The sequence below is a fragment of the Apteryx mantelli genome, chromosome 2 (assembly GCF_036417845.1).
Source record: "Apteryx mantelli isolate bAptMan1 chromosome 2, bAptMan1.hap1, whole genome shotgun sequence".
Taxonomy (NCBI): domain Eukaryota; kingdom Metazoa; phylum Chordata; class Aves; order Apterygiformes; family Apterygidae; genus Apteryx; species Apteryx mantelli.
Genome location: NC_089979.1, coordinates 128361741 through 128374171, shown reverse-complemented (window position 1 = coordinate 128374171; position 12431 = coordinate 128361741). Strand labels below are relative to the sequence as shown.

At 39.2% G+C, this 12431-nt stretch overlaps 1 protein-coding gene across 1 annotated transcript; it reads right to left on the bottom strand.

The window, feature by feature from the left end:
• PP2D1 (protein phosphatase 2C like domain containing 1) lies at nt 1–11817 on the bottom strand. Its single transcript, XM_067292186.1, is given in 6 exon segments — nt 1–1372; nt 5397–6407; nt 6410–6420; nt 6693–6784; nt 6786–6833; nt 11806–11817. Coding segments are annotated over 6 exon segments (2427 nt in total). The 3' UTR covers nt 1–119.
• Between the last annotated feature and the right edge of the window lie 614 nt (nt 11818–12431).

Sequence of the window (12431 nt, the reverse complement as noted above, 5' to 3'; positions counted from 1 at the left end):
CTTATAATGAATTGGCTATGTGGATCATCTTTCAAGATGATTACGAGCAACTCCATGGCACAGCTAAATATAAACTTGTACTATATGTACAGTGACACTCCATTTATTGTATGACATTTTTAAATGTTGATGTAATTAGGTATTTTATCACATCCATTTAGAAGTACAATCAAAACAGTAATGTTATCTCTTGAACCTGCAGCTAATGCAGTCTTTACCAGTTGTTCACCAATGTAGCCTGCTGCGTTGTCGTAAAACATCTCAGAGGGGACTCTGCCTCTTGCTGCAACGGGTGATTCACAACTAGACAGGTATACTTTTGTGTCCTCTTCAGACTGTGGTGATGGTTTCAAACCAACTGTCAGTACAGTCTTTACCAGTTGTTGACCAGTGTAACTTGCAGTTTTGTCAGAAAATGGCTTGGAGTCTGCATTTTCTACCGGTTTTGCATCTGAGTCACAATTAGAAAGGTACGTTTTTGTGTCATCTTCAGGCTGTTTTGTGTCTGTAGACTCAATTACCAGTGCATTCTTCACCAGTTGTTCAGCAGTGTGACTTGGACCTCTTGCGCAGAGGGTGTCTAAGTCTGTGTCGTCTTGCCCCGCAGTCTGTGAATGCGGCTGAAAACTGTTACATAGATGCACTTTTTGGTCCTCAAACTGTTTCAGTTCCTCTGAGCCACTTTGTGTGCTAGAATCAGACTGTGTTATCTCTCTGTTCTGTGAATGTCTTTCATTGTTACTGAAAGGACATGATTCTGTATCAGCTTGATTTTTGTGGTCATCAGTGTCTTTAAAAACTCCATCTTCACTGTGCAGATAGCTCCTTCTAGAGCATCTTGTCTCATTTTGTGTCAGGTTGCCTTTTGAATCAGCAATAAAAATATCTGTATTAGAATGCAGTATCTCTGCTCTATCTTGCAGATCATTAATAGCCTTTGAGTCATTTAAGTGGTCTTCAGAAAGAGGTATTAAATACTGACACTTATGCAGAGAAGCCCCATTTTGTTGAATACATCCATATGATCTCAAATAATGAGTGAATGTTGTTAGTGTTAATGCAAGTACCTCACTCTAATCCAAAACTTCCCAAAGCCCATTGGAAGCTAAAATAAGAAATTGACATGAATCATCAATAGGGACAGTTACAGTATGAGGTGCAGGTATAACAGATTTTTTCAGTACTGGATCTCCATGATGTCCAAGACCCCTTGTGGTTCTCAGATGCCCTTCTACTAATCCATCTGGTTCGTTAATGCTGATTTTGCCACCATTCTGTAGTATGCGTTCTCTCTCTCTTGCATTAGAAGTGCTGTGCTCTTCTGAGAGGCAATATGCTTTTCCATTTTTACATAAGACTGCATGTATGTTACCTAAAATAAGAGAATATTTTATAGCAGACTGATTTTTTTGTAGATACTGCTGTTACATCAGTAATTAGCCTTTTGCTAAAGACTGTAGAAAACAGAGGTCATAGCTGAATTTTCTGCTATTACAGGTAACCATACTTCCATCAGTGAATCCCTTTCCATTTTACAACAAGGTTTCTGTGGGGCTTTTTTTCCTCCCGTTATTCAGAAGGCTATTCCAGAACGTCTGTCTTCTGGCTGCAGCTAAACTTTTATGACAAATCTAAGTGACATTTCACAGAGCTTAAAGTGCAGTCTGACGGAAATGTTGCACTTTGACTGGGTTTTAAGCAAGAGTACATACAGATGATGTCAAGTAATGTTTTCTCAAATATTCCTTTCTGAAGGAATGTGTGCTTTCAAAATGTTACTGCTGAATTAACCCATCAAGAAGTTTGAGATTCAGACTGTTTTTGAGGATATAAAGTGTTCTAGTACCTGAAAAATAATTTGGACATCATTTAGGGTTTACTAACATAAAGTTTTAAATCTCTTCCTCAGATTAGCATGCCAAGGGAGCAAGAGTTCTTGCAGTACCCATGTTGAGTCAAGGACTAATTTCCTACTTTGCTTTTCCCTCAACACTCTTGAAATCCGCAGAGAGTGAAAAGTGGTTGAAATCAAAACATTGCAGGTGACTGGCCATGTCAATCAGACTTGGACTCAGGGCGTAAATGAAGGCACCTCTGAAAAGAAGTAATGCAGTGTTTGAAATCCTTATGACTAAGCTGGCAGGAGACAGTTTCTGTATTAGGGGACAGCATTGGTCTATTCTCTTGTGTTGTCATAAGTGCAAAAGTAATGTGTTACAGAAAGAGTTCAAGCGGGATGGTAACTTTCCAGATATTTATTTGGCCACAATTTTCTTTTTTATACAATATTTTTAATATTTTCTGGCTAGAGTAGAGCACAGATCTACTTTGAAAGGGTTTATAGGTAAGCACTGCTTGTACAGCAGTTGTATTTCCTGGGAAATACTGCCATTGTCTAGCTCAGGAGACAGCTCCATATGTAGCCTGTGTGAAGGCAGATTTCTCTAGAAGGTAATTCAGAATATCAAATTGAAGAATACATCTCTTTATTGATTATAGAATGTGGATACCTTAATTTATGTATATTTCCTTGCTGCTTCCCCTCCACCTTTCTCTGGAGGGGATAGCTGGAGAGGAGAACTGGAAGGATGTCCAAAATTTCTTTTGATCCCTCAGAATAGGATTCCAAGCTGGAAACCTAACAAAGTATATAATATACTCCATGTGAAATAATGTGGCTACAAGAAAGAACAAAATCTAGTTCACTTTTGGATGCAGATGTCTATGTCTACAACCAGAGACTTGGCAAAAGAGTCAATAAAAACAAGCTGAATGTGGGAAGAAATGAAGAAGGCAAAGCTGGCAAATGCCACTATGTCCTGCTCCACATTCTGACCGTCCTCTTCAGTTATTCACCTGGTGCTGAAGGAGTGTATCTACACTCCTATAAGAACACATTCCTAAGGGAAAAATGAAACTTGATCTTGTGCAAATGTTGTTTTTTCAATGTGATATATTTCATGAAAAAATTAGTATATTAAATAAATGTGTTTTTAGAAGTGGTTAAAAGATGTAGTCTTTAATCATAAAAGACTTAAAGTATCTCTGATCCACTTCAAGCCCTATCTCATTACCAAAGTTTGAGTTTACAATATCTTTAATTGAAGCTAGCACAAAACTTCATCTTGGAGGAAAGGATGCAGGCAGGTACTAGAAGCAGAAAATTTAGGTTGGATGAATTGTCTACCAAGTTTTGTTGCCTTCATCTTACATGCCAAGACTATTGTAATAAAAAGGGTCTTTTCCCCTAATAAAGTGGAAACATTAATTTGTTAACTCTGAAACGTTAGAATCCCTGTTGTGAGTTACTCTTATATTCTATTAAAGATGACTGCAGCTCCTGCAAGAATATCTGACCTAGTGCTTAACTACAGGTTTTGATACCAGTCAGAGCAAAGTTGCAGTTTCTTGGAGTGAAATATGTTTGAACTCTTTAACTGTTCTGCATCTTTACATGGTTTGGGGTCCCTGAACCACAGTCACAGACTGCTGACAAAAGTTGGATTATGTGGAGGTTGGTTTCCCAAGGTGTAGTGCAATTTGTAGTTCTTTGGTGGGTAGGTTCAGTAGGGGTGGAAGGTTAGATGTGGCTGTAGTTGGTTTTATACTATGGTCTAGCAGGCTTTTCCCAGAATAAATGCACTGCTTCGGAAGAAGGGAGAGATCTGTGTGGCTTGGTTCATGTGATAAGGTGCTTTTAATTATTGGTTTACCAAGTCTTGAAACTTAGTCTGTAGAATCTAAGCCAGGGTTGTTGTCAGAAGTCTTCCTTCTACTTCCCTTTGCTGCTCACCCTGGTCTTACTCCTTTCCCTTGTGGCAGTACAACATTTGTGGTGCTGTGTGGTTAACCAGCTTGGGGGAACGGAAGTGGTTAAAATAAAACTTTTTTTCTCTTTTTTTTTGATGGGTTAATTTTCAGCTGGGTCCATTGCTTGGTCTGATTCATCAGGTAGCTACAAAAGTGCTTGTTGCCAGCATAAGGAAGAGGCACTATGGATATAGCAACAAGTGTTAGAAGAATGAAGAAAAGGAAAGGGTTGTAAACCAGTATTTATTTCAGTGACAGTTCATGCCGGTTTATAGTCTTTCTCAAACTTGCAGAGGTTTACCTATTATTACTGTGTAAAAATAATAGATTTTTATATGTGGGGTCAGTCTTTCCAAATATGGAATATGATTTTTTTTTCTCCTGAAGAAATGAAGCTTCTTCATAGATGATTCTCTTTCCTACTGATCTTGACCTTCTTGTTCAATTTCAATAAAATTTGTTGGAGTTTTACAAGTTTTGTGAAAAGGGGCATCTGAGGAGGAAAGGGTAGGAGCAGATATTAGTGCCTCTATTGATTGAAAGTTGTAGTGTGAGTGCACTCCTTACTAAATACTAGAGAGAATAAAACAAAAATACTGTGGTGCTGGTGACATGCCTCAAATAGCGATTGGAAGATGCTGGAGAATCTAACCATAGACTCAAATCTATTTGAAACTATTCACACAACAGCTTTTTTATATGATTCTGCTTGTGTACTGCTTTACAGGAAAGCAGTTGCCTTGCTTATAATCTTAAAACTGTTTTATATACACAAGAGAATTTAACTGATTACAAAAATCGTCAGTAGGTAAATACAACAACTAAAACTACGAAGAACTGCAAGACCTTTGTCGAGTGTGCTGCCTGCAGCAGGGAAAAAGCATTGGAAATGTATCAGTATTTTTCTTTACAACTAATAACAGATTTTTCCAATATAAAAAAGCAAAGCAGGATTCCTCTTTACAACAAACAGGGCTGAACAGAGCCTCTGTAACAGCAGTAAATGACAGCCAATTTCTATTTCAGTAATTGATAATTCCAGTAATCCCCACAGATAATATTTTCAGTTTGCTGGTAGCAGAATATGATGGCACTTAGTCTGAAGGAAACAAATGAGTAAAAGAAGAAAAGAATATCTTAAACATGTTTCATTGACACAAGGGATTTATCAGGCCTAAAACTAAAATCATAAAAAGATCTATGGTTGTCTGCCCTAAAATGATGACATCTTAAGCCCTCCTCTCTGAAAAAAAAATTTTTCTTTACTCCATGTTTACACAGATCACTTCTGTATTATGGAATGTTTCTTAATTGCATCTTTCATCTTAGTAAATTGACTTTACTGCTCTAACTCCAACATCACATTGAGGGTTCTTATCTAATAAGCTTGATTATTGTTGCCTGATACCAGCATCAGTTGCAAGGGATTTTATCATGTCCTCTTCACATTGCCAAGTTAAAACAATTGCAGCTGTTTATCTCCAAATATCTTCTGCTAGCAAATCTCTAAATTAGCATATTTTTCTCTTTTTATTGGGTGAAGGAAAAGAAACCAAAAAATAAAATCTAGCCTAAAATGTACATACCAATATTAGCAATGTGCAGTAACCCAGCAACGCCTTTGGATGTCCTGGCTAATGGACTATGCCTGTGGTTTTCAAAATTCTTTCTTTCTTCTTCTTCAGTGCTGTCTGTCTTTTCATTGTGAATTCTCTCCACCAAACAGGTAACAGTTGAACAGCCACTCCAGCGAACTTTGGAAACTTCATTCCTTCCTAGTTGTAAAAGCCTGTCCATTCTCCAGAAGGACTTGGCATATGCTTTGTGAATCCATTTGTAAGTATTTGTCTTGTTAGTCTTGTCATTGTCCTGTTTATCAGAGAAAATCCTCTCTTTTTCCCTGTAATCTGCTGTGATTACTGTGGCAAAAGAATCTAGAATTTGCTGTTCATCCTTACTCTTCTTGTAGGAGGAATCTGTTTGAGCAAGTTGGTCAAGAAATAAAAGTGGAAGCTCTTCTGAAACTGCTTCTGCAGCTGTCGCACCATGATAGCCATCAACTAACCCCAGAAAACATGTGTCTGACCTACTTCCATAGTTGTCCAGCACAATATATCTGTCTTCCATGTCTCCTTGCCAAGTGGAATTTTTATCTTGGCAAATTGATAGTGCTTTTATTAAAAAATTTTTTACTTTCTTAAGAGTGCTAGAATTGTTAATGTTACCAGGATCACAACATGATGTGTAAGTCTGTTTATCCATAAGGAATTCAAGTGAATAATCAATCTTCTGCCTATGTGTCTCAGAATATCTAGGAATCTTGGTCAAATTTGAAATCAGCTTCTGTCTCTGAGCTAAAAGTGTTTTGTTGTCTGTCTTTGTCTGTGGGCTACTGTAGCCCAGGAAATTTAGGGCTCTGTGCTTTTTCTTATGATAAAAAAGATGATATGGGTATATTGTTTGTTGACATACTGAACAAAAAATTGCAATGCCCTTGGGATCTACATTCTTGGGTACAATCTTGACCTTCTCTAGGTGATCCTCTTCATCTCTGGAAAGTTCAAAATCGAGTAGTTTTGATTTATCTTCTGATTTTCCTCCCATGTCATTCTATAAGAGTTGAATATGTTATGATTTTTTAATTTAATATTAGATAATACTACATGTTACCCAAGCCTTGTTTTCATTCTCTATATTATAAACTCTACATTACCATGCAATAATACATACATGGTCAAATCCATGTGAAATTATATAAAAAATGTAAATAATAAATATGTTAAAAATTAGTAATACAGCAAACTTAAGAATGGAAAAGTTGAGAAATACAGATTTCATAACACAACTTGGATGGTTCTTGTACCTAATAAGGTCTTAGTCACTTCTTTGTTTCCTCGTTGTGATTCAACACACAACCCTGTGCCTTCACACTATTAAAACCTCCAATATAAAGTAGTTACTCATCAGCTTTTCTCTATGGTATTCATCACTTCCCAGACATGGTAGTGGAGTGTAATTCTTCTCTCCCCCCCCCCCCCCCCAAAAAAAAAAATCACATTTGAGATTAAGATAAAAAATACAGGCCAGTTTTGCATGTGAAATATGAAACGGGCCAGAAGCATTGGTATATGTATCACTTTGTATTCATTCAAATCCCACTCTTGTTGCCATCAGCTGTAGCTGTGAGGATATTGAGTGTCAAATGGAAAAATATTACTTGGTTTTATATTACTGTACATAGACACACAAAAGACAAAGTAGATTTACGTGAACAATATTCTATTGGTTCTCTTGCTTATGAGAGCGGGACTTTGCGGTGTTAGTGTTATTTTAATGTAGAATGGACTTCATGTATGTCACTTTCTAAATTAAAAAAGCACAATGAGTATCTAAAATACTATCAAATGGACCAAGCAGTGTTGAAGCATTTAGATCTATAGAAAATACCTCTGTTCTTTGAACTAAGAGAACAACTGCAAATAGCAGCCATATGCATAATAGCAACCTTATGGTTGGTTCTCCAGCTTCAGAAAAAAGTCTCCATTTCTTCTTCAGCCCAGTTTCAATCTTTCCTCAGTCCTGTCTTCCTGACTTCATCCCAGACACTTGGACCCAGCTTCCTTGCCAAATCAGTTGCTGCCTTATCTACTTACGTGCTGGGACTCTGCACTTCAGTGCGCCCATTCACTTGGACATCTAGTTCCAAATACCACTCCTTCTGCTAGTGGTGGGATATACGCGTATAAAGACACCTTCAGTCTTCTCCCATTACTAGCAAAGGGAGTACTCAGAGCTAGGACAAAATACTTACCTTGTTCTTAGGTCTGGTACGTGGTGCTACAAACTCACAGGGAGTCGAACTTGTAGAAAAGGTCCCAGTAAGACGCACAGTGTTAGAGAACAGCCCGTGCAGGTGGAGCTGTGCAAATTTAGCAGCCGGATACTAACATGCCTGCTTGTGCGAACCCATACTTTTTTTTTAAGCTTATAACTTGCTCTTTTTTGGGTAAGTTTACAAGAATGACAAAAGGCATGCCACTGACAGCATCTCAGCCAAATTTCAAGGCCCTAATTAAAAATCAGACAGTCCTAGAGCTTCTCTATAAGATAGTTATTGGAATTTTGTTTTAATACAAGCAAAAACACATTTTTCTAATCATATTCTCAGAAGCAGCTAAACCATATTATCTGAAACTTTCTGAAATGAATTCTGCTTCAGACTTGGAAAGTTTCAGCATGAACAGTTAATATCTGGCAGAGTTTTAAGTTACTGGAAACATCAGGCAACCCTATTTGCAGGCAGCACTAACGATTCTGCCTAAGAAACATGTACATAACACACAGAGGAAATATCAATGCTGCTTAAGCAGCAGATAGAATTAACATTGTTTGAATGGCTGCTGTGTGTATTATAGTGTGATATACAGCTAAACCTTACTGCTCTGTGCATAACATCCTCTCTCACCAAGTTAGCACATAACATGCATACATGTACAAATGCCATAATAATGTAAAAACAATTTTGATAAAGTGTGGAAAGCTCAGCTTGCTACCCTATACATCATCTATCTGCTAACTACGCAAACAGTGTGTAATATTTATCTGTGTATGGATGGAAAATATTAGATAAAATTGAATTTGTTATGGGTTTTTATTGCAGTCTCTCCTCAGAGATTTCTATCTTTCAGTTAACCTTTGTAATATCATGGTAAACAATCCACCACCAGAGCAAACAGCAGTGGTTTAGCAGACGTATTACCGCACTGCCAAATTACAGCAGTACCCTTCGACAAATTCATCCTGCTTCAATCTCATCCGTTTTCTGGGGCTGTCTCTTTACAGCTGATAGAGCCACACACCTTGCAGTAACCACTCTGCACCTGTTGCCCATTCCAGCAGTTCAGCTGGTAAGCACATTTTCTTCTAACTACTTATAACACTCCTCTGGGTTATAAACATTTCCATGATTTGTTTTTCAAAGCATACACTTCTTTCCTTTGATGACAGTTTAACGAAATTCCTTTAACTGGTTTAGAATTACAGAGAATTAAAAGACAAAACCCCCCAAACTCCTCCAGCTCCACTTCATTTTAATATGTCTTAAAGAATCAAGAATCTCTGTTCAGTTGAGGTAGATCAATTACAAAATTTTAAAAAGAAAATCTCTTCTATAGAGAGTTATATCTACTGAAGTATTAGCAAAGCGAGTAAAACCCTTTATCACAGCACAGAGTACCTTGTCCTTACTGAGGCTAACTTGCAGGTAGCTACAGCTCTCAGAAAGTTCATCTTTCCACATGAAGCAAGCATCAAGTTTCTCTAGAAATGCTGCTCTGCTTTAGTAGGGCAAAATAAGCAGATACATGATTAAAAAAATAGCAAAAGATACGCTTGTGCAGATCTGTCCTTTCTTTTCCTTTATTCTGCATGCTCTGAATTTGAAACTGGGAGATCACACAAGCCTTTTCACTGCTGTCATTGTAAGAGTGCATGAATGTCAAAAAAAAGTTAGGAGTAATGTATACAGAGAATCTAGTAAGCTGCTTTTCTTCAGCCTTTTAAATATGAACACCCATTTTGCATTAGTGTGTATGAAAGCCCCTCAAATTAGAGACAGGAAATACAAAACTTCGAGCACAATGTTAGCTTGGCCTCGCTAAGCTTAATTCTTTACATTCACATACTTTATAGATGTTTATATTTCTGTGAGTGTGTGCAAGTGCTAACAAATCACAAGTTCAGAGCACCAAAACTGTCCTAGTTTATTATAATTTGTAAATAAAAAGTGTAATATATAATAACTCATGTAGACTAACAAGATATGTTCCAATTCCTGTTGCAATCATTTTGTTCATAATTCTTAAATGAGCAGCCTTGATGTTACTTTTTTTTGTACAATATGCATATGATGTCTATATTAATACCTGAATATTTTGTAAAAATGAAATAAAAGGGGAAAATATTCCTTTATTGGTCTCTTAAGATTAATTTGTATTTTCTTCTCTCCTTGCTTTTCCCTTCTTGGGGGTAGATACAGACTTGCAAACTTTTGTTGTTAGGTTGAAAAATAAAGGTGAGATATTGACATCAAAATATACAGAAGCTAAAGCTTTCTTAGCTTTAGAGAGAGGAAGATACAATTTAGCTTTATAACTGACTGCAATTTCCCTGTTCCTATTTAGAGAGCCAAAACCTAGCACTGTTTAATGTTCTAAGCTAAAAATAGAATTAGAGAAAAAATTAGAAGATGTGGGGCAGGGGGACACAGTTTGCAATTATATGCGTTTCAAGGGCAAAAGTCATATTTGCTGTTAGTCACAGAGAAGAGCCTCTTGGTCATGTTACTACAAAAGGAAGGCTACTTTGCTTCTATGTCATTACCCAAATACTCCCTTGTATGCAGCTGTGGCAGAGCTGAGGCAAGACATGAAGCCAGAGGCTTGTATGGCAGTGAATGCCATCATCTCAGGAAATCTTGTATTTCTGGGCAACCCTGTACGTCCCTCGCACTTGGAGTTGCTTGCTGTTTGTATAGCAAGCAGAGATTATTTTCTGTTTGCAGTTTGCCACTACAATCTCATTTATTTAATTAAAGAAGATTTGTCATTAATTGGGCTTCAAGGATCCCAAATCTGATTTGTATCCAAACAGGAGAGTCCCATATGCTGTCACCTCCCTCTGACACGTCAATCCTGTCCCCACCTGGGTGTGTTGCTTTCTCACCTACCTGTGTCACGCTCAGCACTTAACGTGTACAAGTCTCTACTCCTCCATAAGGTTTGTTTATTAGGAGTATTTGCTACATACTCATGGTCTTAGGAAACAATCAGCATTATGGAGCTGGAGCCGGCCCCAGGAAGGTGCCTGTCTGACTGAGGGTGGCAGGAAGAGGCAGAGAAGGGCTGTGTGATGTAAAACGGAGGTCACAGTCTCCCCGAACTTGTCATCACAGTATTATCAGTTAAGATATAAATAGGCTGCACTGTTGCAAATTCTTGCTGAACAAGCAGCAACTTCCTCACCCATCTGTTTCTTTCTCCCTGCTTCACTCTTTGCCATGTCTTTCTCTCCTTGTGTCTCAGCCAGCACGTCTTCCTCCCCATGCCAGCGAGGCAGTGCCGCTGCTTGTGTTGCCACCACACTGCCCAGCCTGCTTCTTCCTTTCGACTGCTGTTCCCTCCCTCCGCCTGTCGCAGTCTGGTAGTGGCACCTCCCTCAGAAATTGTTAGTGAGTGCTTCATACCTCTTCCATCCACATACAGAAACGCATCAGGCATCACTGGATCAGTCTTTCCCAGAGCGGTGCTGGACCTGATGTCGCCCTGGAGCTGGTACAAGGTGCTAGTGCAGGTGTAGTGGTTGCAGTGGTGCACCGCACACCCTACTTCACAGCCCAATCTGGGGGTATGGGCACAGTGCTGCCGCCTGTGCAGATGCTGTTTTACCAGCAGGCCAAAGGGCACACGTATTCACTTGGTCCCAGTTTCATGTGGTCTCCTTCTGCAAGAGCAGCAATGGGCTCATATCTGATGAGAAAAATGTATGTAACCTTTTTTAAATGCGTATAAGACTAAAAACTCTTCCGCTGAAAGAACAAACTCATTTAACCCAGCAGCCATGTCCTACACTTTCCACCAATTTTAGCTGGACTGGGCCCCTCAGCCTCCAAAAGCATCTGCAAAGGGAGTGATGCAAAAGGCATGGATGCCAGGAACCAGATGTCTTCTCTCAAGTGAGTCAAATAAGCCTAGCATAGTACCCTTCTTACTGTATCTCCAGAAGCAACAACACAGCTTCAAGAAAGTCCTGTTACAAACGATATGGGAAGAGAGAAAGAGGAACCTGGTGAGTCACATGAACATGCCTTCAGGGGCGTCTGCCTTCAGGGCCTGGGAACACTCCCATCTCCGGACCCAATAATAGGCATGCAAGAAGGAAATGATTAATAATTAAAATAATTATGGAATAAATTAAATAATTAGTCTCCTTATTTACCTCCATAAGCATTGCGCAAAACTGGAATCTTGGGATTCCAGGCCCACTGGTCTTATGTCAGCCTATAAAGTAGAAACAGTCGCCATCGTTGGGTCTTCTTAAGAGAAGGTAATAAGTTGTGACATTGTCCATCTGGACAGAGGCACAGCTCTTCAACTGGTAAGAAGTATTCAAAGTGGGAAATAGAACTAGTAAAAACTGGTGCAAATGTGTCTTCCTACACCACAGCTGCTTTGCAGCTGTTCCTGGTAGCTGAGCCTGTGCTAACAGGGCAGGGGCAGCAGTTCATAAGCCACCGAGCAGCTGGCGGAGGCGAGCGCCACACCGCGCACGCGGCACCCGGAGAGGAGCGCGTTAGTGGTCTGCACTGGGCTAGGCCACTTTGTACTGGGCTGTTCCTACCAGCGCGTATTGCAGTGGAACAGCTCTGCTTAGCGTCTACCTAAATGTAAACGTGGCCAAGGCATTAACCTGACTGATACTTTTCTAAAATCACCCATGTGGGAGCGTCGTGGGGTGCAGAGAGGCTGCCAGGCGCCGAATGTGGCTGAGAGCCTGCTAAGCAGTGAGGCTCGGCACAGTAGGGAAGGTCACATGTGGCACGTGAGGTTTTGGAGAACCACAGA